This window comes from Saccopteryx leptura, chromosome 11, assembly GCF_036850995.1.
Source record: "Saccopteryx leptura isolate mSacLep1 chromosome 11, mSacLep1_pri_phased_curated, whole genome shotgun sequence".
NCBI lineage: Eukaryota > Metazoa > Chordata > Mammalia > Chiroptera > Emballonuridae > Saccopteryx > Saccopteryx leptura.
In genome coordinates this window covers 46931445-46958210 of record NC_089513.1, presented here as the reverse complement: position 1 = coordinate 46958210, position 26766 = coordinate 46931445, and the positions used below count along the sequence as shown (strand labels likewise).

Here is a 26766-nt window from a genome sequence, read left to right as displayed (position 1 = left end):
AGAAAGAGAGAAACATCAACTTGTTGTTCCACTTAGTTGTGTTACTGCTTGCTTCTCATATGTGCCCTGGCCAGGGCTCAGGCTCGAACCAGCAGTCCCAGGGATCAAGCCTGTGACCCCAGGTCAAACCAGCAACCTCAGCACTCTCCCCACTGCACCACTGGCCAGGGAAGATACATTTTTAATTACAGAAATATAATGGGTTTTCATAAGAGTTTTCTTTCCTTGAAGCATTAGTAAAGGACAAATGTGGCTTTTATTTTTACTTCTACACAAGTGCAAGGCAATGTGAAGCTGCAACAATCAGGGTTGAAGTGGGAATGCATCTATTCAGGTTATAGGTGTGGCAGAAGCAGGAGGAACATTCAGATAACCCATGCAATCTTCATTTTATTTAGTTGGGAAAATCTTGTTTGCTCCAACAGAACCCAAGAATAAAAAGCAAAAGCAGAAGACACACCTTCTGCAGACCCTGTATACAGTCATGTTCATAAAAGGAGAATTTTTTTTATTAAGTGAGAGATGGGGAGGTAGGCAGAGAGACAGACTCCCGTATGTGCCCTGACCGGACCGTGCATCACTCCTTGCTCAATAACCAAGCTCTCAGCGCCTGAGGTGGAAGCCATGAGACATTCTTAGCTCGTGGGCCAACTCCCTCCAACAGAGCCATAACTGCAGGAGGGGGAGGGGGGAGAAGGTGGGGAGAAAAAGAGACAGAGAGAGAAGCAAGAAGGGGAGGGGTGGAGAAGCAGATGGGTGCTTCTCTTGGGTGCCCTGACTGGAATTAACCCAGGATATCCACACACTGGCCAACGCTCTACCACTTAGCCAACCAGCCAGGGCAAAGGAGAAATTAAAGCAAGAGGATATACAGACTTCTTACTTTGTGTTAAGCCATAAGTGTGAATTACCCAGTTATTTTAGAGTACTTAAAATATTCCCATAGGAAGCCAAAAGCAGTCAAGGCTTTAAAATACATCATTACATGAACTGGAAACTGACCATGGAGACTTCTAATAATATCAATGTTCTTGAGTTCTTGAAGAAATCAACCTACCCTATATTGGCTTTTTAAAGTTCAGAGGTTCGTGCAGATCTGAAGAAGAGCTCCTCCACTAAATCTAGTTCATCTATCCTTGAGATACATTCCTTAGAGTCTTATAAGCCATTTGAATACCTGTTAATTCTTTTTACAGAAGAGAGATGAGAATCTTTACAGAACTTGATTTTTAGACCAGCTGATGTTTGGTCTGTTCTAAATTGAAAAACCAAACCAATAAATATTTGAATTCACTGCTTTCTAGGAATAGATAAATTAAATATGAATGTATATATTTTAAATTGTTGACTAGATTTTAAGTTCTTGAAGGCAGAAAGCACAGTTAACATCTCATTTTCTTCCACAGTGTCTTGAAAAATGACCTGAAAAAGTAGGCATAAAATGTAGAATAAACCAATGATTTTTTATGTTCAATAGCAAAGGCATTACAATATTCAAGAAATAATATTTTTCTTAGACTAGACACTAAATTTCAGTGTACCAATCACTCCAAAAAATTAGACTACAGGACAGTGGAAGTAGAAGCCCCTCTCCCCCTTCTTCATGGTTTCAGTTACCCTGGTCAACCTCAGTCCAAAAATATTAAATGAAAAATTCCAAAGATAAACTATTCGTAAGTTTTAAATTGTGTGCCACCTGAGTAGCATGATGAAATCTCACACAATCCCACTCCATCCTGCCCAAGACATGAATCATCCCTTTGCCTTATGTATCCACACTGTATAAGCTATCCACCTTTTATCACTTAGATTATCATATCACTATCATGGTATAACAATGCTTGTGTTCAAGTCACTTTTATTTTACTTAATGGCCCCAAAGTGCAAGAGCAGTAATGCTGACAATTTAGATATGCCAAAGAGAAACCATAAAATATATCTATATATGTATAGGGAAAAATACCGTGTGTATGTGTATGTGTAAGCTTCGGTATTATCCACAGTTTCAGGCATACACTGGGGGTCCTGCAATGTATTCCCTGTGGATAAGAAGGACTACTGTACTACTAGCTACAGAAGAAAAATTTTAGGTCAAATTTTGATACCTTAATATTGTCTGAAAAATGGTATAATGCGATAACCTCAATATATTATTATACTTTATTATTTTAAGAGCTCCTAATAAACATCTACTTACAAAGACACAATCCAGTTTTAAAAGGCTCATAATATCTAAATTTACATTAGCTTAGATTATTTTCTAATATCAAATAAAACTTTAAACAGTGAGGGATATATAAATTTTACTCACATGCTCTCTCAGGTAAATATATTTATTTTTTTAAGTGGGAGAGGAGATAGTGAGACAGACTCCCTCATGTACCCCAACCAGGATCCACTGGCAACCGCCCCCCCCCCACCCTAGCATCTAGGGCCAATGCTCAAATCAACCGAGCTATCCTCAGCACCTGTGGCCAACACTTGAACCAATTGAGCCACTGGCTGCGAGAGAGGAAGAGGGAGAGAAGGGGCAGAGGGTGGGGGAGAGAAGCAGACGGTCACTTTCCTTGTATGCCCTGACCAGGAATCAAACCTGGGATGTCCATAAGCCAGCCAATGCTCTATCTACTGAACATACCGGCCAGAGCTGGTAAATATATTTAAAACAACTGCCTCCACTCTTATCCCAAGTAAGATTTTAGAAAAATTACTAAATGTTAAAAAATAACCTCAAAATTTACCTTATTTAACCCTCTCATTTTATACCCAAGGCAAATTACAATTAGAAATATTAACTAACTTGCCTAGCTAATAAGCTGTGTGAGAATCAAAATACTTAGTTTAGTAGTTATAGATATAATATGACCATGATAATTTTTAAACTCCTCCATCTCTTAAAAAATTAAATTAGGAATTGAAAATAAACATGTATATTTAAACTCAAGATGTAGTGTTCAAAAATTTATAGAAAACCACTAGTTTTTTTTTCTAATTATAACTAGAACGCACACTGGCTAGGACTCAAAATCCTATGAGTTCTCTATTATACCACTGGCTCAAAATTCCACATTTTCTATAGTATAGCACTATTCCCTCTTCTGCACAACCTTGCTTAAACTACCTATTAAAACTGACAATCCTCCTTGTATTAGAATTATTTTTTAATTCAATCTTCACAGCTAGGTATCAAGCACCTTGAGTAAGGTAATCCCCGGAACAGAGAACTACCCCAGCTCTAGGCGGTTTGTTCTGATTAGTCTAATCCAAGGCAAACATGGAGGCTCATTCCTCTTGTCAGTATTCAGCTTAAATATAGGAACAGGATAATAGTCTGATAACCTACAGAAAGGTTTCTGGGAAAAGTTTATTCTCTCTTGAAAAGATACATGTAAGACATAGTGCCTCCTTTCATGAGAAATTATCGTTTATATGTGACACCTTAAACAACAGCAGCCATCTTGCAGCCTCAAGGGAAGTTAGCAAGGTATATAAAGTCAAACACACAAGTACAGGAGAAACCTGAGTCTCTGATGTTGTCGAACCACTGATTTAACCTACTCTGGAGCCATTCCACGCCAACTTTCTTAAAACCTTAATATGCACTGAAATTTCTATTTCTTCTGTCTGAAAGCATCCAAACTGAAATAAGAGCTCAATAAACGCCAATGAATTTAAATAGCATTAGCCAATGCTATAAGACTTGTTGCAATGAAAGGGCAAGAGCACTGCCCATTCAACAGTGAGGGCAGGGGCAAGATGAAACAATGATAGAAGCTAGTCATATTGGAGAAGTCCTCTCACATAAACACACAAGGTATAATTAATTGCAAATATAACATTTACAAGAATCTCTAAAGAATTAACATTTACATTTCACATTTCTAAGAAGTGGGCGTTGGGAGAGGGGAAAGTTGTGGTTGTGTTATCTCACAACAGAGCTTAAGCAAAAGGAAAAGCAGGAGCAATTATTCCCCTCAACTCTGCTGCAAACATTAGTTCTCTGGGTAGTTTTGAATTATAAAAATAAGATTCATGTGTAAAATACCATTAAGGATTAAGTTCATTAGTAATAATACATTTGTTATAAGGTATGAGAATATAATGGCACTAGGAAAGAAAGGTATATTATGTATAAAACAAATCATTTTTAAGTAAAATTTTAAAATCTAAAGGGTTACTATTTTAAACACGGACATGTTTTTTAAGAAACTACCAAAAAATCTATTGAAACTATGGCAGTAAAACTAAGGCTTCTGAAAAACTAAACAACTTCTAAAACTGGCTGACCCCGTGGTACTAAAAGACTTCTGTCAAACTTGATGACAGAGAATGTACCATTTAAGGAAAATATTTTTGTTACATATAACTCTCTTTGCTAGGTAAAGAGATAAGGAATTTCTCAAAATTAAGCACTAATATGAAAATGAAAACAATTTCCTCAGGGAATCTGAACAACTTCTGACGTTAAACACAATTAAAATCTACTTAGCCAGTGTGACATTACTATATACACATCAATGCTTTCTAGAACTCATTTTCTCTTTATGCATGTATCTCTACAAGGGGACTTCTCATCAGACTCCAACTAAGTTATATAAGTCTGTACTTAGATGGAGACTGGTTAGAAGTGTCAATGTTAAGTTTCACTCAATTTTTAGATGCTTAATTTTTTTGCATTATAATTGTCCTAAAGAATATTGGCATGTGTGTAATAATGTCAAATAGGCCATGCTCACCTTACCCCACTGCCTTTGCACCTGGCTCTTTCTCCAGTTGGAATGTGGTGAACATTACTTATACTCAGACTGCCTCAATGTCACTTACTTTGTGCTGCCTTCCCCAATACCCTGAGAAAATATTAATAACGACCCCCGATAAGTTTCCTATTACAGGAACTATATTTAATGTTATACTGTATTTATTTATAAGTCCTCCTCCTCTGTAGGAAAACATATTGCAAAGGTAATAATAATAATAAATACTTCCTGTCTTTGGAAGTCCTTTGGTTATTAGGTAGAAAATGTACAAAGAGAAGTATTTGACCTATTGGGGCTTCATAAAGGAGATGAAATTTGAGCTGAACCTTAAAGAGGAGATTTTAGAAAGAATAAGATGGAAATGGGGCAAGCCAATACACAGTAAAAAAAATCACTTCAAATATAACAGTATGGGTAGGTTGAAAGTAAAAGGATGAGAAATGATATATTATACAAATGGAAATCAAAATAAAGTTAAATAGGGTATATTATAAAATCAAGTAGGCTTCAGAGCAAAGAAAATGACTAGGAACAAGAGTGGGAAATTACATAATAATAATGAGTCACTCTACCAAGAAAGCACAGCAATCTTAAAATATATTTGTTCTAAACAACAGAGCTGCAAAATATATGAAATAAAATGTATAGAAATAAAAACAGAAATCCACAAATCCACAATTTTAGTTGGCAACCTCAACACTCCTCTGTTAACAACTGATAGAAATGGATAGAAAATCAGCAAGAACTCAACACTGCCGTGAACCAAGAGGATCAAACTGACATTTATAGAACATTCCACCCACAATAGGAAAGTATGAAAATAAGTGCTCATGGAATATTTACCAAGGTAGACCATATCCCATGTCAGACTTCAATCCTCAACAAATTTATAAAAATTAAAATCAGAATGTGTCTCTGACCAAAAGATCTCGAGAAATAAAAATACATAATGAAATTAATAAAAATGAAAATATAATGTATTTAACTGTGTAGCACACAGTTAAAGCAGTGTTGAAAGGGAAATGTATAGTACTACTCATATTAGAAAAGAGTAATGATTCTGAATCAATAATCTAAGTTCCTTTCTCAAAACTGTAAGAGCAAAATAAAATGAGAGCAAACACGCCCTGGCCATTGGCTCAGCGGTAGAGCGTTGGCCCGGCGTGTGGAAGTCCCAGGTTCGATTCCCGGCCAGGGCACACAGGAGAAGCGCCCATCTGCTTCTCCACCCCTCCCCCTCTCCTTCCTCTCTCTCTCTGTCTCTCTCTTCCCCTCCCGCAGCCAAGGCTCCATAGAGCAAAGTTGGCTGGGCGCTGAGGATGGTTCCATGGCCTCTGCCTCAGGCGCTAGAACGGCTCTGGTTGCCATGGAGCAACGCCCCAAATGGACAGAGCAGCGTCCCCTAGTGGGGCATGCCCGGTGGATCCCAGTCGAGTGCATGCAGAAGTCTGGCTGCCTCCCTGCTTCTCACTTCAAAAAATACAGGAAAAAAAAAGAGCAAACATAAGAAAGGAATCAATAAAGAAAAACAAAAAATCAATAAAATCGAAAATAGAAAACAACAGTAAAATTTCAATGAAACAAAAACTGCTTCTTTGACAAGATCAATCAAATTGACAACCCCTTAGCAAGACTGACAAAGAAAAAAAGAAAACACAAATTACCAATATTAAAAATGAAATTGGTGTTATCATACAAATTCTGCAGCTATACAAAGGGTAGGTAAGGGAACACTATGAACAACTCTACATATAAATTTGACTTCAATGAGACAGACAATTCCTTAAAAAGCACAACTACCACAACTAACACAATACGTTTAAGATAATTTGAATAACAGTTTAACTAATAATGTAAAGCCTATAGGAAAGGAAATCTCCAGGGCCAGTTTCACTGGAGAATTCTATCAAATGTTTAAAAAATCAACACCAATTCTACACAGTCACTTTCAGAAAGGAGAAAAGGAAGAGACATAAACTCATTTTACACAGACAATAGTACCTAGACACCAAAACCAAAGTCAGTATAAAAAAAAAAGAAAAATACAGATCAGTATCTTTCATGAATATAGATGCAAAAGTTCTTAAAATATGAGCAAATACTGTAGAGCTTGACCAGGCAGTGGTGCAGTGGATAGAGTGTTGGACTGCAACGCAGAGGACCCAGGTTTGAAAACCCGAGGTCACCGGCTTGAGTGTGGGTTCACTGGCTTGAGCCCAAAGGTTGCTGGCTTGAAGCCCAAGGTCACTGGCTTGAGCAAGGGGTCACTCGCTCTGCTGTAGTGCCCCAGTCAAGGCACTAAAAAAAAAGAAAAAATTAGCAAATAGAATTCACCAATATATAAAAGCAATCATACACCATAACCAAGAAAGTTTCTTCCAAAGATTCAAGACTTGAGTCAATATCCAAAAATCAATCTAGTAAGTGTGCATCAATGGATGAACAGATAAAGGAAATAAATGCAGTATATATTATACATACAATGGAATATTATCAGGCCATACAAAAAAAGAAGAAAATCTTGCCATGTAAGACAACACAAATGGACTTTCAGGGCATTATGCTATGTGAAATGAGTCAAACAGAGAAAAAGAAACACTGTATGATCTCATAGGTGCAATCTAAAGTAAATAAATAAATAAATGATTAATGTAATAAAACAAAAAGGAAACCTGGAATGTGAGGCAAGAAAAAAGAGCAACAAAAATTATATATCTATGCTTTTTTCCTTTGAGTTATTTGAAGTATGTATGATAGCTGAAAGCAAAAATTATAACATTTTCTGAAGGGGCTTTCAATGTACAGAGATGTAATGCCTAAGACAACTACAACATAAAGGGTTGGGTAGGATCTATATGGTGGTAAGGGTTAGGTGGATCTATATCAATTGTATACAGTATGATTCTAGATAGACTGTGAGAAGTTAATTGTGTATATTGAAATCGCTAGAACAGCAATCACTAAGAAAATGACAAAAAAGATATAAACAAGAACACAATAAATTAAAACAAATACTAAAAAAATTATAAGTAAACCAAAAGAAAGCACCAGAAAAAGGAAACAAGAATGAAAACAAAGAGAAAAAACACAAAACAAATAATAAAATGGGAAACTTAAGTTTCAGTTTATTAACAGTTACATTAAATGTGAGTAAGAATAACAGACTAATTAAAAGACAAAAAATAAATCCATTGCATATTAATATAAACATTTTTATGAAAACCATTTTTAATTGATAAAAATCAGATTATTTCACACTTTTACAAACTCCATTGTCTTACTTAATAAAAGACTACTGAGAAGACACTTAACATCAAAGACAGCTGGACTCTCAAAGCTACTTCTGCAATTCAACCTGTTGCAATACACTGTCTTGGTTGAGGTAAGAAAATATGACCTCACAAATATTTAGTTGGAAAAGGGAAGAGTGTATTAATAGCATCTTCAGATAACTGTGGAAATTGTTTGCTACTTCACTAAATTTGACAAGAGGTGTTTTTTAAAGGTCAGTTGCAGTATATAATCTGAAACTGTTATCAATGAACTTTTGCACTCACTTTGCTACATTAAAATTTATTGATGTATCTTACACTTGGAATGTATCTTTTATACATGGATGATTTTATAACATCATGCATTGCTCAGTTAGAAAATATGACACTGTATTATGAATTATTCCAAGTGTTGACACATTCCATCATACAATACTGAAAAATCATATTTAATGTCACTATCAACCTCATGAGAAAAGTCTTCAGGCACTGGAAAGCTGTCAAGCTCAGGTAGCAGATACAAGTTTTCCAACATTCTAATTTTTACTTAACAGCTTTAATTTTATCACTGGACACAAATATTATCAGTTGTTTTCCAAAAGTCAACTTCAAAATACAGTTAGCATAGATCCTTCCCAAGTGATACATATATACACATAAGTAAAGCCGTACATAGACATATGCTTCCTATACAAAGGTCATATTACTGACAGTAACAAATAAATGTGCAGTTCTATCATGGGACCATTAATCCCTTCACCAAATAAGTATTTTTAAAAGGTTTATTGAGGTATAATTTACATTAAAAAAAAAATTAACCCAGGCCCTGGCCGGCTGGCTCAGCAGTAGAGCATCGGCCCAGTGTGTGGAAGTCCGGGTTCAATTCCCAGTCAGGGCACACAGGAGAAGCGCCCATCTGCTTCTCCATCCTATCCCCTCTCCTTCCTCTCTGTCTCTCTCTTCCCCTCCCGCAGCCAAGGCTCTATGGGAGCAAAGCTGGCCCAGGCGCTGAGGATGGCTCCATGGCCTCCACCTCGGGTCAGGTGCTCCACTTGTAATGGAGCAATGCCCCAGATGGGCCAAGCATCACCCCTGGTGGGCATATCCAGTGGATCCTGATCAGGTGCATGTGGGAGCCTGTCTGTCTGCCTCTTCCCTCCCCCCCTTTGGAAAAAAAATTCATCCTTTTTAGGTTTACAATTCTATGAAATTGTGTAACTACTACCACCACCACCATAATCAAGATACAGAACATTTCTTTACCCTAAATGTTCCCTCATACCTCTCTGTAGTCAATCTGCTATCTCATCCTCAGCCCCTGGTAAATGTTCAGTTCCAAGACAGTAATCCATTCACCAAATACAGGGACATTATTATTATTATTATTATTATTTTTAGAAAATTAAATTTGGCCCTGATTGGTTGGCTCAGTGGTAGGGCATTGGCCTGGTGTGTGGATATCCTGGGTTCGATTCCCAGCCAGGGCACACAAGAGAAGCGCCAATCTGCTTCTCCACCCTTCCCCCTCTCACTTCTCTCTCTCTTTCCCTCCTGCAGCCATGGCTCGACTGGAGCAAGTTGACCCTAGGTGCTGAGGATGACTCCATGGCCCCCTCCTCAGGCACTAAGAAAAGCTGGGTTGCTGAGCAATGGAGCAATGCCCCAGATGGGCTGAGCATCATCCCCTAGTGGGCTTGCTGGGTGGACCCCAGACGGGGTGCGTATGGGAGTCTGTGTCTACCTCCCCTCTTCTCACTGAATAATAAAAAAAATTAACAGGGTGATATTGATCAATAAGGGCATATAGATTTCAGGGAAACATCTCCATATCATTTGAACAGTAATGTATACCCATCACCCAATATCAAATCATTTTCTGTCACCTTATATTTATTCCTCTTTACACACTTCCTCCATCCCTCTCCCTACATCCCCTTTTCCCCCTAGTAACCACTGCACTCTTATCTATGTCCATGAGTCTCAGTTAAAAGTATGGAATGCTTCACAAATTTGCGTGTCATCCTTGCACAGGGTCCATGCTAATCTCCTCTGTATCGTTCCAATTTTAGTATATGTGCTGCTGAAGCGAGCACTAATTTTTTTTTAACATTTTCCCAAAGTCGTGCCATATCTTACTTTATACCAATTCAGTAACATGTTACTATTGCCTACTATTAAATTATGTGCATGATGTCATTCATCATCATTATAACTGCTCAGTTTATTCTACTTCAGATTTCACAGCTTAGATTGTCTACCAACACTCACTTTCCACATTTTTCAAATCCAACAAAGATATGTTTTAAAAGCAGGCATCTATCTGAATCTTGCAATAAACAAACTATAGGTTCAAAGAACTGGCTCCCATCTCTCATCCAGTCAAGTTTGAGAGCACTGCTCCAACCCAGTCAATAAACATGTATTAAGATCTTTTCCCTACTTCTTCATACCTCATCTTCCTCCCTCCATTCTTTATCAATCCCCACATTTTCCAGTCACTTTAAATATTTTCAGTTAGTACATTCTGTATACAAACCACTCTCAAGTATTATGGGAACACTTCTTTTTGTGGCATGTTAACAACAACTTTGGTGTCCTTCCCACTGTATTATACAGACCAAGGATCAGAAAGTCTGCCACTTACGCGTTGTATGCTGTTTGGCAATTCATTTACTTTTTTCTAAGGTTTAATTTTATTTACAAAGTAAAAATAATATTTGCCTCATCCAGCCCACAGTATTGTTGTAAAGATTAAATAAAATAATGAAAGTGCAAAGTCTCATAAAAATAGGTATTATTGGCTTTTGGCATCTCATCCAAAATTCAGAGATATCAGAGGGGAAAAAGCCCCACTTATATCTTTATACAGACTACTTATAGTTTTAAAATGTTATTACCCTAGAATACATACAGCTGAGATTTAAATAAACTGCCAATTTACCATGTCTCTTAACATTGTGTCAGTCATTCTTGGATTCTGCCACAGAAACAAACAAAAGACATTTTCTAGTAATTTAACACCCAACAAATATTTATTGAAAACTTTAAGTATGCCAGGCATTGCTCCAGGAACTATTGATAAATCAGATATCTGGTTCTCATGGGAGTCCAAGAGCTATTTAAAAAATCAAAATGTGTTTCCATTTAGGGAAAAAAAATCCGAAAGAAATAGCAAATTTCAAATCTCTTTTATGTTTGAAAAAAAAAAAATCTTTGTTAATATAGTAAACTATTCTTTTATAGCTGTTCACATTTAAACACTCTCATCCTAAATTCCTAAGAAAACAGGTTCTTTCCTTTTGACAGGCAAAGAAACAATGTAGTGGGGAATTACCACAATGATTGAGGATAACAGTTTTTTGGGATTCTTTTTTTTTTTTATTTTTCTGAAGCTGGAAACGGGGAGGCAGTCAGACAGACTCCCGCATGCGCCCGACCAGGATCCACCTGGCATGCCCCCCAGGGGGCGATGCTCTGCCCATCCTGGGCGTCGCTCTGTCGCAGCCAGAGCCACTCGAGCGCCTGGGGCAGAGGCCAAGGAGCCATCCCCAGCGCCCGGGCCATCTTTTGCTCCAATGGAGCCTCAGCTGCGGGAGGGGAAGAGAGAGACAGAGAGGAAGGAGAGGGGGAGGGGTGGAGAAGCAAATGGGCGCCTCTCCTGTGTGCCCTGGCCAGGAATCAAACCCGGACTTCTGCACGCCAGGCCAATGCTCTACCACTGAGCCAACCGGCCAGGGCCTTTTGGGATTCTTTATCAAATTTGATGCCGCCCCCCCAAATCATGTCACCCAAGCAAAATAAAACAAATCTTCCTATGAAGAATTCAGGGACAATAAATGTCCTGTATTGTTTAAGCCAATTTGGGTCCTTTGCAATCAAAGATTCCTAATCAGTATAAGGAAAACGGAGTATAAATTTCTAGAGGCCCTTGGCCTTCAATTCTCTAAATTCTGTGGCTACTCTACAACTATCATAGGAAGGAAAGGGCAGGGACTGAGCTGAATGCTATAATCACAAAACAAGCCCACTATTTTTATTTAGGTTATGATTATAATTCATTTAATTATAATAAATACTTAGTCTAAAACCATCTAAGAAAAGCTATATGACATTAATAGTATAATTTCCTCCTCCTCTTCTACTCAGAAAGATGGCAGAAGTTACAGGGGACAGGGCTGAGTCAGGTAATGAACGCCAAAAGCTGAGTTAGCAACCTGGAAAGTCAGGATAAGCTCCTAGAGGCAGGAAAAAAAAAAAAAAAAAAGCTCTGAGCCAGACCAGATGAACACAGGGCATGAAGGTAAAAGAAATCAATGGGCATCCATTTATCATTAGCTTACATTAATGTTTTTGTGAAGTTTCAAACCCAGCTTTACAGATGATCAGATTTAATGCTCACCACTTCCCTCTGGGTAAATTACAATATTATGAACTCCAATTGAGAAAAAGGCTATTGAAGAATTTAAGTGACTTATCAAAGGTCAAAGAAAAAAGGGAGAAGGAGTGGTACAGTGAACACCTATGCTATTGTCTGCCTTTCTTCATAGCCCTCATTTGCCTGGGAACTGTCTCCCTATTCTCATAGTTCTCCTGTGATCCTACCCCTTATAGTTGAGCAGTGGGCACCAGACTCACGCTGAACCAATGACTCTTTCACTCCAGAACTCTGGATTTGAGCCTCAAAGGTTTGATGTCAGTGGCAGAAATTGGAGCTGTTAAACATAAAGTTCTAGTGCTTTAGGCAGGTGTCTTTTCCACAAGTGACTAAAGACAGTCTTCAGAGAGAGTAACACAAAGAATAAGAGAATAAAGAGAAAAAGATAACCTGGCTTGCATTGGAAGCCCAGTTCCAGTTCTTATTGAAATTCAACTGAATCTTACTTTTAATGATATTGGGTTTCCCTAAATCTGTAAATTCTATTTGCCTAGTAAAATTCACATTGAATTCTATCACACATAACTGACAGAGTCCTAACTACATAATTCAGAAGTAAAGAATGGAGGAATAGGATGGGGGATAATCATTCACAAGTCAACAAATATTAATTAAACAATAATGTCCATAACTATGCTAAGCTCTCAAAGAATTCTCATCAGGGAGGTAGGGCTAACACTCAAGACAGACTCATACAAGACAGCTATTATCAAGTTCTAAATTACATTAGATAGGTTCTACTGGAAATACTGTAGGACTTCAGAAAGAAAACAGAGTATAACAAAGTTGTGACTTATGTTAGACTACAAAAATGAGAAAATTGGCGAGGAGGACATAGGAGAGAACTGAAAGGGAGAGAATGAAATGGCCTGAAACTATGACAGCAAAGTTAGGAAAGAGCCGGCAACATGCTGTAGAAAGTGAGAAACCCGCCTGGAACAGACAGTTTTGGAGAACGGAAGGAATTAAGATTAAGAAAATAGCCCTGGCCGGTTGGCTCAGCGGTAGAGCGTCGGCCTGGAGTGCGGGGGACCCGGGTTTGATTCCCGGCCAGGGCACATAGGAGAAGCGCCCATTTGCTTCTCCACCCCCCCCCCCCCTTCCTCTCTGTCTCTCTCTTCCCCTCCCGCAGCCAAGGCTCCATTGGAGCAAAGATGGCCCGGGCGCTGGGGATGGCTCCTTGGCCTTTGCCCCAGGCGCTAGAGTGGCTCTGGTCGCGGCAGAACAACGCCCCGGAGGGTCAGAGCATCGCCCCCTGGTGGGCAGAGCTTCGCCCCTGGTGGGCGTGCTGGGTGGATCCCGGTCGGGCGCATGCAGGAGTCTGTCTGACTGTCTCTCCCCGTTTCCAGCTTCAGAAAAATACAAAAAAAAAAAAAAAAAAAAAGAAAGAAAATAGGTAAGCTAAAACATGATAAAAAACACTAAAGTTAAGAAAAAGAAAGACAGAATATAGATTATATTGGCAAACTTCTAGGGTGTCCCACTAATCCAAGAATGGTGGGTTGAAAATTTGAATTTGGGCAGAGTAGCAATAACAGAAAGTAAAGATCATATTCAAGAAATATTTCAAATAAAAATCCCATTCTACTCTTCTCACAAATATCCAAGTATTATTTCTAACTACCTTCATCAAATCTATAATATAACAGTAAAGCAAGAAAAGGAGTAACTATTAACACGTGGATGAAACTATGGTACTTGCATATAAATTTCATTCATGATTCTCATTTTGCAAATTAAATATATTCAGGCTCAAAGACATTAGATAACTTATCCAAGATCATACAACTAATTAAAAAAGTGGGCCTCCAGAGTGGGAAGCTGGATACTAATCCACTTAGCACAAAATTAATTTTCCCACAACAAATTATAAAGATATATATGATGATGATATGACAATGATGATGATAATGATTGATAGCTAACATCTGCTAAATCCTGGTAACTATTTAAAGTATGTTACCTGCATTATCACGTTTAATATCCCCAACAACCCTGTAAGAATCTACGATTAATCTTATCTGAGGATGATGTGTTTGAGTCGTAAAAAAGTTAAGAACTTTGCGCCAGTGGCTGACCTGGGTGGAATTAAACATCATACAGTCGGATTCCACAGCCCATGCTCTTCACCACTATGCTATACTGTCTCCATGACTAGAAGCTGCTAGAAATAAGCAGAGGAAGTACAATATTAGGATGAGCTGAACAAACACTTTAAGAGTGGAGGATAACCATAAAAACATTTTCTTTGTCCTATTTTTAAAGAAGCAGTAAAATGTAAACAATCAATTAAAAACAAACAAGATGTATATCTAAAAGATAATTTTTTGGAGAGAGAGAAGAAGGGAGAAAGAGGAAAGGAGAGGGAAAGGAAAAGCAAGACAGTGAGAAGTATCCACTCGTACCTGCTTCAATTGAACTTTTTAAAAGGTTGGGAATTTAAATATACTCATATCTAAAGATAATTTAACCTGAAGATGTTTTCAATTAGTGAATTTGGGATTCTACTCCTAAAGTAAATCAAGGTTCAGAGAGTGGATATTTTCTGTTCAAGGGATACAATTTTTCAATCACAATTTACAGAGTCAATTAGAGAGTAGAATTCAGGGCTTCAGACATCTCCCCTTTCCTGTTGTTTTTCTTTCACTATATCACACACCCACATTCTTGAAAATCAAGCACATGTGTAATTCTGTTAGTGTTGTTTGAATTGATTTTTCATGTAAAAGAAAAAAATACAAACTCAAAGTGACATTAAAAAGAAACTGGAATTATCAGTATAAAGCATTTTTCTGCTTTTCGAAAGTAAAATTTTATGGCTCTATTCATTAAACAAGGACAAGAAGCAATTTTAATCCAGTACCAATGAGTACTACTCATAGCATCAAGATTGTGGAAGGGAACAGCTGATTCCTACATCTGGAGCAAGAAATGTGTAAGATGAGCTTGGGTATCTTAAACCAAAAAAAGAAGCCTACTCTACAAAAGATTATTAGAATCATATACAAAGAAGGGGGTCAATGTACAAAGGCTCCCATTAGTCAAAGATAAGAAAAATTGAGCATTAGCAAGAATGACAAAAATGGACTGAAACACAACAAGTATATATATATGTGTGTGTATGTGTGTGTGTATACATATATATACATATGATTTTTATGTATTCATTTTAAAGAGGGGAGAAAGAGAGAGAGAAGGGGGGGAGGAGCAGGAAGCATCAACTCCCATATGTGTCTTGACCAGGCAAGCCTGGGGTTTTGAACTGGCAACTCAGCATTGCATGTTGCAAATACGTATTTTTAAATGATTTCCATAATGATGTAAGAAAAAAAAATTTTTTTAAGGAAAATAAATCCTGAGTATGTCTTGTTTGCTATCCCTTATGGACTAGATCAATAGGTTCTTTTGCATACTAGCTTTTCAGGCAATGGGAAATCAGTAGGAAACTGGAAAGTGAGAAGCCAGTAAGGGTAGGGGATCTATATTCTCCTGGTTTTCTTAGAGCCAGATCACAATGCTTCTCTCTACTTAAAACCAGAGCCCCTGTCAAACAGCCCTCTCCACAGTGCTACCCTCCCCAACTGCTCTCTTCCCTTGTTCCTTCAGGTCACGGGGTAGGAGAAGCTCTTTTCTCCATTGTTACTAGTCCCAGGGTACTGCACTATCCCTGATCCATTTAAATATTATCTTTACCTTTGTAAACAGTGCCTTTCTTAAATGTTCCTCAAACTGTACCATGTGTATAAGGCTCCAAAATTCCTTACTCTGAAAAGTGGCAATTAAAGAGAAAGACTAAAGCATTAATCACATATATATATACAGACATATATATAGATATATCTATATAGATAGATATATCTACCTATCTCATGGCAAGCAAGCAGTTCTATAGATGAGTGAAAATTATTAAATTCTTAAGATCTTGTAACAGAAAAATTAGTTAATACTGTAAATATGAAAGAAATGACAATTAGAAAATCATCATTTTACTATTCCTAATGAAATAACTGATTCAGCTATTTTAACATATCATAAAATGAATGGAAGGTTGATGAAGGATTTTTACAAAGTTATTATTGACTGTCACCACCTGAACACAGTGTCCAACCTTAGCATCACTAAGAGTGGGCCAGCCAGATATTATGTACTTCTCAATGTGACGCAAAAGAAAATACAATCTATAGAATACTCTTGACTAAAAATTCAAAATAATTAAATCCAACTTTTAGTTCTAACTACCGATTAAAAGGACATTTGGAAGATAATACAGCAGGTTAAATGATATCGCAAGGAAACAAAAAGAAAAATCCAGAATGTGAAACACTGTACAGTACCAATGACCTAGTTTTCTTAACAAAACAATGAGGAGTGGGGGTTAGAGGTTAGAGGGAGAAGACTGCTCTATACAGTATATTAAAAAGAGACTTAAGAGGCCCTGGCCAGCTCAGGGGTAGAGCATCGGCCCAGCATGTGGATGTCTCAGGTTTGATTTCCAGTCAGGGCACACAGAAGAATCAATCATCTGCTTCTCCACCCCTCCTCCTTCTCTCTTGCTCTTCCCCTCCCTCAGCCACAGCTCAACTGGTTCCAGTGCATAAGCCCAGATACTGAGGATGGCTCCCTGGAGCCTCTACTTCAGGTGCTAAAAATAGCTCAGTTGCCAGCATGGCCTCAGATGGGCAAAGCATTGGCCCCAGATGGGGTTGCCAGGCGGATTCTGGTCAGGGTGCATGTGGGAGTCTATCACCCCTCCTCTCAACTGGAAAAGAAGAAAAAGAGAGAGAGAGAGAGAGAGAGAGAGAGAGAAAGAGAGAGAGACACTTAAGAGACCTAACAAACAAAAGCAATATGTGGACTTTGTCTGGCTCCAGATTCTAATAAAAAAAAAGTGTTTTAAACAAACAGAGAAATTTGAATATAAACTGGAATTAACAGCACCAAGGAGATTTTAATTTTGTTAGACATACTAATGATCACTGAAGTAATATAAGAAAATGATTTTTATAGACGTTTATTGAAATACATAAGGGTAAAATGACAATATCTAGAATTTATTTTTAAATATTTTGGCAAGAAAAATGGTGATTGATGAAGTAAGCATAACAAAATTATAAAAATTGTAGAATCTGGGTAATGGGGATTCATCATACTATGCTCCCTACTTGTGTATGTGTGAAAACTTTCATTTATAAAATTATCAAAGTAAAAAACAAATCTATGTTCTTTCCATTATAACCATAGTTTTCAAACTTGAGTGTAGCTAAGGATCCACATCATGTACAAAATTCTAGGATTCATCCCCCAAATTTCTGATTTTGTTTGTCTGGGCACTGGCCCAGTTTACATTCTTGGAAAGTCCTCAAGTGAATCTGATACAGACAATCTACACTCATATCTGAAAATTACACTTACACTACTTTCCCACACATTTTTAAATATATCCCAAAACTTAAAGAAAAGGTATAATCATATCTCTTAGCACCTCTTCAAGCCTTACCCCACTCATATTTGTTCATAATTTATCCTTCTCCTGACACTATAAATTCCATTAAAGCAGAGCTCATGTTTGTTTTTACTTACCACCGTGTCCCCAGTGCCTATTAGAGTGCCTAGCACACAGTACATACCAAATGAACTTTTGTTAAATGAATATCAGCAAAGAGAAAAAGAAGAGTTAACTGTGGTACACTACTTCAAAATCAGTTCCAGAGAACAAACCGAGAGAAGATTTCAATTTCTTACCAAAAGTCAATATAGGAATTATGGAATAAAAGATTATAAATAAAATATGGGAATAACAACAAAATAAAAATAAATAAACATAGTAATATAGAGGGAGCACAGGCTAGTCTACCTTTTAAAAGATGATATAAGATAACCTCTCCCTCTCTGAGACACCAAACTTTGGACATTAATTTGAACATCTAACTTCCTACTAACTGTTTAGAAACTATAATGAAAATATACCTTTATATTTCACAACCCAAACAAGGAAGACGGGTATATTAGAGAAGTAAAATGCATGTATACATTTTAAAGGATACACAAATGAATAATTCAATCACTACTTTCTCTGTTCAGAAAATACAAACCCCTAGTTATGAACACAAGTCATAAATGCAAAAAAGAATAAGTGCCAAATATAATAAAAAAATAGTTTAGGATGGGCCCTGGCCAGTTGGTTCAGTGGCAGAGTACTGGCCCGGCATGTGGATGTCTCAGGCTTGATTCCTGGTCAGGGCACACGGGAGAATCAACCATCTGCTTCTTCACCCCTTCCCTGTCCTCTGTCTTCCTCTTTCTCTCTCTCTCTCTCTTCCCTTCCTGTAGCCATGGCTCAATTGAGTACATTGGCCCTGGGCGCTGAGAATGGCTCCATGGAGCCTCCACCTCAGGCGCTAAAAATAGCTCAGTTGCAAACATAGCCCCAAATGGGCAGAGCATCAGCTCCAGACAGGGGTTGCTGGGTGGATCTTGGTCAGGGTGCATGCAGAAGTCTGTCTCTATCACCCCTCCTCTCACTTAGAAAAGAAAGAAAAAGAATTAGTTTAGGATGATCTTCTAAGGCTATATAGAACTAGTTCCAAAAACAGCACTTAAAAAGATGATTCCTATTCTTATATATTTACTCCAACACTATTTAACTTTTTAATTTTATTTCTTAAATAATAAATCAATACACGACTTTTAAAGTTTTTGTGGAAGTACAATCAAGACTCATAGAATTTTTAGAGACACAATGGACATCAGCAACTATATAGCCCAACTCTTCCTTTCACAAATGGGGAAACTGAAGACCAGATACGAAGAAAGATTCATACTTAGTTACAGAGAGTTAATAGCAAAACAAGGCTATGTCAATGCTCTGAATTTCTAGTCCACTGTTCTTTTCACTACCCTATGCTAATGGCATATATATATATATATATATTTTTTTTTTTTGTATCTTTCTGAAGTTGGAAACGGGGAGGCAGTCAGTCAGACTCCCGCATGCGCCTGACTGAGATCCACGCGGCATGCCCACCAGGGGGCGATGCTCTGCCCATGTGGGGCATCGCTCTGCCGCAATCAGAGCCATTCTAGCGCCCAAGGCAGAGGCCACAGAGCCATCCTCAGCGCCCAGGCAAACTCTGCTCCAATGGAGCCCTGGCTGCGGGAGGGGAAGAGAGAGACAGAGAGGAAGGAGAGGGGGAGGAGTGGAGAAGCAGATGGGCGCTTCTCCTGTGTGCCCTGGCCAGGAATCGAACCTAGGACTCCTGCACGCCAGGCCGATGCTCTACCACTGAGCCAACCGGCCAGGGCCTGCTAATGGCATATTTAAAAAAATATTTCCCATTGTGAAAAGCAGTACAATCTGCTCATCTACTTCCACATACAGGTGTGTGGTATCCATCAGCTATTCTCTACACTAAGCGAATGTACCTCTTTTTGAGGGGCAACAGGAACAGGGAAGTAAAGCTACTGGACTATCTTTAAAAATAGAACTCAATATGTAGTAGTCCCTAATATATGTTCTTTTCTGTCATACATCATAATAGAATCTCTAGTTTTTACTATATATATATAGTTTCAAAACTCGTAATCATGAAATAAAACTAAACTGTAAAGTTATGCAAAATGTAATCTAAAACTGAGAATTTACTCTTTGTTCATAAAAAATTTTATATGTGGCTCCTTCTGGAATAAAAACATTTCTGACTCAAGAGACTAATGAATGGCTCAATTCATGTCTCAGCTGTTACTCTGAGCCACCTCTCTATACACCCACAGGGTGCTTATAGTGCAAGAGAGTCTATTTACAGAATACATACTGAAAGTATAAAAGATACACACAGAAAGAGAGCAAGATAACAACTAAATCTCCATAAACCAGCTTCCAACTGCCTTTCTTATCAATCTAAACCCTTGGCACAAAGTAGGTATGTTATAAATCATGACTAAATGAATAAACAGTCCAAAAGTCCCTCCCCATTCTACTGAACCCTATTTAAATGTCTCTATTTCCAGTTACAATGGGCTTAGACACTTCCATAAAGTACAGCTCGATTATGAATTAATTTATGGGCATGGCTTGAGGTTCCAGAGAAATTACTCTGCACTTAGAGGAGACAGTAAATATCAACTTCCAGACTAAGCATAATGACTAACATATAACAGGAATACTATAAATATGACAAAAATAATAGTTACCAATTAACAAATATTTACTAAATGCCATAGACTGTGATAATTGCTTGTCTATATTATTTAATCCTTAAAACAATCTAGTACTATTATCCTCCTCTTAAGATGAAATGAGCTTTAAGGGGTTAACTCACCAAAAATCATCTAGTAAGTACACTGCTGAGCCTACATTTGAATCCAAGTTTAGACCTTACAGAAAGATTTGCTGAACAAATAAACGGAGTAATTTGTTTTTTAAAAGAATTCTTGCAACATATTAACATCAAAACAGTCTGGTCCAATCTAACCAGATACACAACTGATACTGGTAACACCCATTAACTCATTAATTATGAACAATGGCAGGCATATGGCTTTAAGGCGTGAAGATTTAATGACTTCAGGTCTTTTGATTCAACCACTAGTACTATAACCCAAATGTGATCAATTCAACTGGCAGGATGTACAGAGGGATTATATAGCAATAATCTAAAATATGGAATGTTAGCTAAAATCTGTTGAAATAATCTGATGTGGCCTAGGACTGTCAAAGTTCAAGCTCAGAACAAAAATTCCAGTTGAGTGACAGCGAGAATGGTGGTGATGACAAAACAGGTAAGTGCATAAATATGAGGAATATGAATGATAACACGACATCTAAGTCAAGATGCCTCATACGCAGTCAGATATTTAGGATTTAAAGCAAATAAAAAGGACTAAAAATAAAGATTTGAGATGTTTACCTATGTACTCTTATTGATCAATGTCACCCCATTAAATTCAATTTCTAAATTAACAAAAAAACTTTTAAGAAAAATCACGATCTGTATTATCATGGACACAGATATGAAAGTAATTGAAGCTATAAGAATGGATAACATAAGAGCAAAGAGAAAGATAAATATTATAGGCCAAAGACTGAGGTTAAAAGAAAAATATCAGCAATGAAAAGCTGAAAAACACTGGGTCAATAAGCCCAGGAAAAAAGAACTTAAGTGAAGAAAAACTCAAAAACAAACACTAGAAACTTAGATTTATCTTCTCTTTTCAAAAAAACTAACTAATAAAGATGGTAGCAAAAAATATGTACAAAGGAGACAGGAGTGCTAGAACTCAGTATGCACTCTTCTCTTAATATTGGTTCCCTTCCCTCCTTCCCACCCATCCAATGCTACACCACCACCAGCTAAACAAGAACTAGAAAGAAGTTCATGTTCTTCACTGATATCCTGCAAGAGTATATATACTAAAGAGTATACCAAGATAGCGGTATTTTCAAAAAATGTTCAACTTCAAGACATTTATACACCTAATCCTTCCACCTACTTACTTTTGTTCTTCCTTTTTAATTTACAAACCGTATGTATTTTTTCCTCTAAAAAAAGTTAGACTTTACCCGTTACTGTTTTCAAAGGAACTCAAAACTATTGAGAAATTGTTAACAAGTCCTAGATAAAATAATTCTAAGGTAAAAAACAGTTGGAAGAGGAAAACAGCTCTTGATAATCATTAGGATACTGGAAAAAATCTGACTTATATAAAACCAGGGGGGAGCAATTTAAGTAATTAGTTACCATAATATTACCTTAGTATATGTAGAGTATTTAAGCATTTTTATTTGCAATATGAAAAATGGACTTAACCAGTCTGTAGAATAAATTATATGCATTCAGGAAAAAATTAGATAACCATTTATCAGTGCTCTTTCCAGCTACATTATTTTAAAGTACTAATATTCATCATTAGTACCTCAACAAAAAAAGCTAGTTGGTGACTAAAGTCGTTTAAAAGACATTTGCCAACAAACTCTTCTAATAACAAAAGATTTAGGAACCTGAATTTCGGAAGAGTGGGTCTAGTCAAGGAAGTGAAGAATAAGCATAATTTGGTATTACAAAAAAAAAAAAAAAAGTCCTAGAACTTATGTGCTGCACATAGCACATTAATAGGTACACAATAAGTATCTGTTAAATAAATCAGCAAGGGCCAAAATAATAGGAAAATGCATTTAATTTAATTAGAGTATTGTCCCTACAATACACGAGATGTTGTCTAAAGTCCAGAGAGGGAAGAATAAGAACAAATTCACAGAAAAAGGGTGAGATTACCTGATAAGGTCATTCTCAGTGATAGAATGAATGAATGCTTAGTGATAAATATAACATATCACGCAAAGACACTATAAAACTGGAAAAAAGGATTTTTGTCTCCAAAGAAAACTTCAATCTTTACAAGTTTGGATTAATATGGTAATAAAATTTCAACAGCTATCAATAAACAATTATGGAACTAAATAACAACAACAAATAGGGCCATGATTATAAGATTACAAACGGGAAAGAAAATATGTCTGTTGACTGTTTTCTTTTTTAAAATGTTCTTTTAGAAATCTTAGTCTTCAAGATACCTGGCCATCCTAACTCTGAAGAGCCCTGACTGCCTCACCTTCTTGACATTTCTTTTTGTTCAACTTTCATCTTTTACCCTTTTATTGTATCAGTTTCAACTTGCACCTCTGTACAAATAATTTCCAAATTGTTATCTTTAATTATGAGCTCGGTTTCAAATAATCAATAGTCTACAGGTCATTTCATTGTGGTTGTTCCATTACTCCCTCAACACAACAAATCTAAAATTGAATTTATCTATTGCCTGTTCTTCCCAAGCTATTTCCAAAACTGACTTTGCCGCTTTACCCATGTTTTCATCCTATCCTAGTCTAATGGCCCAATTTTGGGCCTTCACAATTTCTGAAATATTATAATTTTTAAAAGCTCCCCAACCTCCCCCCTTTTCCAGTCTCTTTCCACATTACCTATCCTGCACACAGCTACCAGATTCATTTTCTTCATTCATCCTGGCAGTATTGTTTACAAATATTTAATAGCCACAACACACTAAAGAAAATCTAAACTACTTAGCTTAACAATCAAAACCCCCACACTCTAACCCCAATCTATCCTTCCAAATTTACCTTCTGTTCACCTAAACATGTCAATAGCCAGTCATGTCTCCACCCTCTACATCAGGCGTCCCCAAAGGGGCCGCAATGCGGCCCCCTGAGGCCATTTATCCAGCCCCCACTGCACTTCTGGAAGGGGCACCTCTTTCATTGGTGGTCAGTGAGAGGACCACTGTATTTGGCAGCCCTCCAATGGTCTGAGGGACAGTGAACTGGCCCCCTGTGTAAAAAGTTTGTATCCTCCACTCCTGCTTGAATACCCTATATCTCATCCATCCATCCATCCATCCATCCATCCATCCATCCATCCATCCATCCATCATAAAGCATACCCTGGCTCTCCCAACTCGCAGAGATTGCTTCCTTTAATACCCAAGAACCTATAGTACCTACAGCAACAGTTTGAAAATTTTCACATATTTTTTCAATCTGTGAAATGTTTTGCTTTGTTTCTGTCTATGTATGAGAGACTAGGTCTTGTTTTCCTAAATATATTGGACTTTCAAGGAAAGAGTCCATGATTTACATTTCCTTGTAGCCTCCATATTTCAATACTCTAAGGTTTCCAACAAATGAAGCTATGGCAAGACGCTAGAAGACAACAATTAAAAAAAAAAAAAAGCTACCATTCCTTCCCTGCTTCATGTCGTAAGGAAAACAAAAAGCAAAGTAAAAATCAAACATACTATATGGAAAATGAATAAATATTTAAAGAATTAACTTCTTAAAAGTTACAGAAATCCTTACTAAAAAGATGTGTTCTAATTTCTCCTACTTCTCTCACTCAATAAAATGTTTTAAATTGTATTAAGCATCAAACCTCCTTTCCGTTTGGAAGCTTGGAATAAAAGATTTCTTGTAAAACCATACACATTTAAAAACATACACAGGTATGTAGAGTAACTACCTAAAATGCATGTTAACTTGAAACAAGCTACATGATTTCCCTGATTCAAGATGAATTTCTCTGAATGGCATTATAGTACTTTGTTCACTTACTCTTAATACCAAACATTGTATACATCTAACATTAATTCTGAGAAGGCTGTAAATTACTATCCATCTACATACTCCCTGCAACTTTATAGATCATATGTTTTGTTTGGATTAAAACAGAATTGTTATACAACGTTTAGTTGTTTAGTAAAGTAAAAGGAGACTTGCTTACAAAAAGTTTGCAACAAGTAGCACTAGAAGAAATCACAAAACTTAAAACCTCCAATTACCTGTCTATCAAGCACCGAAGGATTTTTAAAATAGGATTTGGGTCTTTCATTTCACAAAATCTTTGGAATGTTTTAAAAGTGATATTGTTAAGCACTATATCACCAAAAAATGGCAGTTATGATCAGTATCTGTGTGGCACTTTTGTAATCAACTATATTGTAAAAGACGTTAATATTGTGATGACTTGTCATTAGTTTCCTTGTATTTTTACACTTAGTAGTCCAGCAAAAAGTTCCTTCAGACTCCAGTCACCTAAGACATTTTAGTCTCAAAAAAATCACTTCCTCAATATCGATTCTCCATCATCACATCCACGTCTAAATACTGTTAGGAGATAAATCCTAAGTGAAAAGTGGTCTTTCCAATAATACTGTCAAACCGACCAGAAAGATTAATACTCCTAAGATTGCCATTCAACTAACTATATTATGTATTAATAACTTTAACGTGACTTTATATATGATGCCTGCAAAACAGAGGTTTATAAGTATCCTTTGCATAAGGATAAACTGAGTCAGAGCTAAAAGTTCAGAGAGTGGTTAACACAGGCAGTCCAATGATAAAGAGGGCCACGGCATGAGATTTTAGTGGTACTCCCCAAAATTTTTCGAGGAAAAAACACCAGATTTTGGTGTTTTCCAAGATTAGGTACAGCTGGCAACATTCTTTTGCAAGATACCTAGACTGAAAGCTAGAGGAAGGCAAACACAATCCCGCACAAGCAAAAGAGAACAGTGCTACTCACCAGCAAACAATCAGAATTCACTTCCGATTTGGGATCCCGCAACAGGTTGTCGATTTTTTCAAACCGAGTCTCAAAACTGTCCCCAGTCGACATGTTGCTGCTGTGACAATACCCTCGTACCAGCACCAGCAGCGGAAAGCAATTTCAACCAACTTCCTCCCGCGGTGGGTTCGCGGCCGCGGGGCGGAGGGGCCGGAACCTCAGGGTCACCAGGTGCGCCCGGTTCCCCCTCCTCCTTCCCCTCACTGAGGGGATCTCCGCTCTCCAGACCCCGGGCCCGGGACAACAGCGACCCACAGCCGCTCGGACGCCCAAAGTCGCATCCCACCCGGCAGCCCCTAACGCCAGCCGACAGCGCCGTCGCCACCAGCCTCGTCGCTCCGGCGAGGTGCTTCAGCCTAGCGGGCCCCAGCCGCCTGCGCCATGGAGGGTTCCCCGTCCCGAGATGGGCAGGAGGTGGGAGAGAAAGAGAAGCAGGGTGGAGACTCCTCTGGGCAGCAAGGGAGGGAAAAAGAGGAAAGGCGAAAGCAAAGGGCGGGTGCGGAGCTGTGCCAGCTGCCGCCGCCGCCGCCTGGGCCACGGGCCGGGCCCGCTCCGCTCTGAAGCGCTGTGGGCAGTCTAGTCCCGCATCCTCGGCTCCACCTGGTCCGGGCCGACGCACCGATCCGTGTCGGCCGCGAGCTGGTCCTCGCGGGATAGGCTCACTTTCCCATTTTATCCCGTCGCTGCCGGGGCGTCTGCCGCGGTGTCCGGAGGGGCAGGGCGAGGTCGGTGCCCAGTGCAGACTTGGAAAGACTGGAGAGCGGGCGGTGAGAAAGACGAGAGTCCGGTCCGGGCGGCTGCTGATGGGGGGAGCTTCTGGGAGTCGCTGTGGCCCCGGCTGGGGAAAGGGCAAGTGGCGACGGCAAATGCCTGGGGGGGTGGGGCGAGGGGGGCCGTGAGGGACTAATATGTCCGCCTTCCTGTTTAAACAAACGGAGACCGCCGGCGCGGACTGCGCATGCGGGGCGCGGACGCCTGGAAGAGAAACCGGACCGGGCGCGCGCGCGCGCACACACACACTCCGTCGCCTCCGCGGGGCCGGACTGGGCGGGGCGGAAGGCGGGGCCGCCCGGGGCCTAGAGGACGGACTGCGTAGACTGGCAGCCGGGAAAAGCCGACAGGGTGCGGCGGCCGGCGGCTGGCAGAGCCCTCTCGTTGGCAGG

General features: G+C 38.5%; 1 protein-coding gene and 1 non-coding gene across 2 annotated transcripts in view; both read right to left on the bottom strand.

Annotated features, from left to right (window-relative positions):
- ROCK1 (Rho associated coiled-coil containing protein kinase 1) overlaps positions 1-26535 on the bottom strand; it is a 159191-nt gene extending 132656 nt beyond the window's left edge. Inside the window, exon 1 of the mRNA XM_066353644.1 lies at positions 25562-26535. Within this exon, the coding sequence (XP_066209741.1) occupies positions 25562-25654 (93 nt within the window). The 5' untranslated portion in view covers positions 25655-26535. The remainder of the gene's footprint in view (positions 1-25561) is intronic.
- On the bottom strand, positions 10016-10122 carry LOC136383616 (U6 spliceosomal RNA). The gene has a single exon (XR_010747441.1). It is a non-coding gene; the product is annotated as a U6 spliceosomal RNA (small nuclear RNA).
- Positions 26536-26766: the final 231 nt, after the last annotated feature.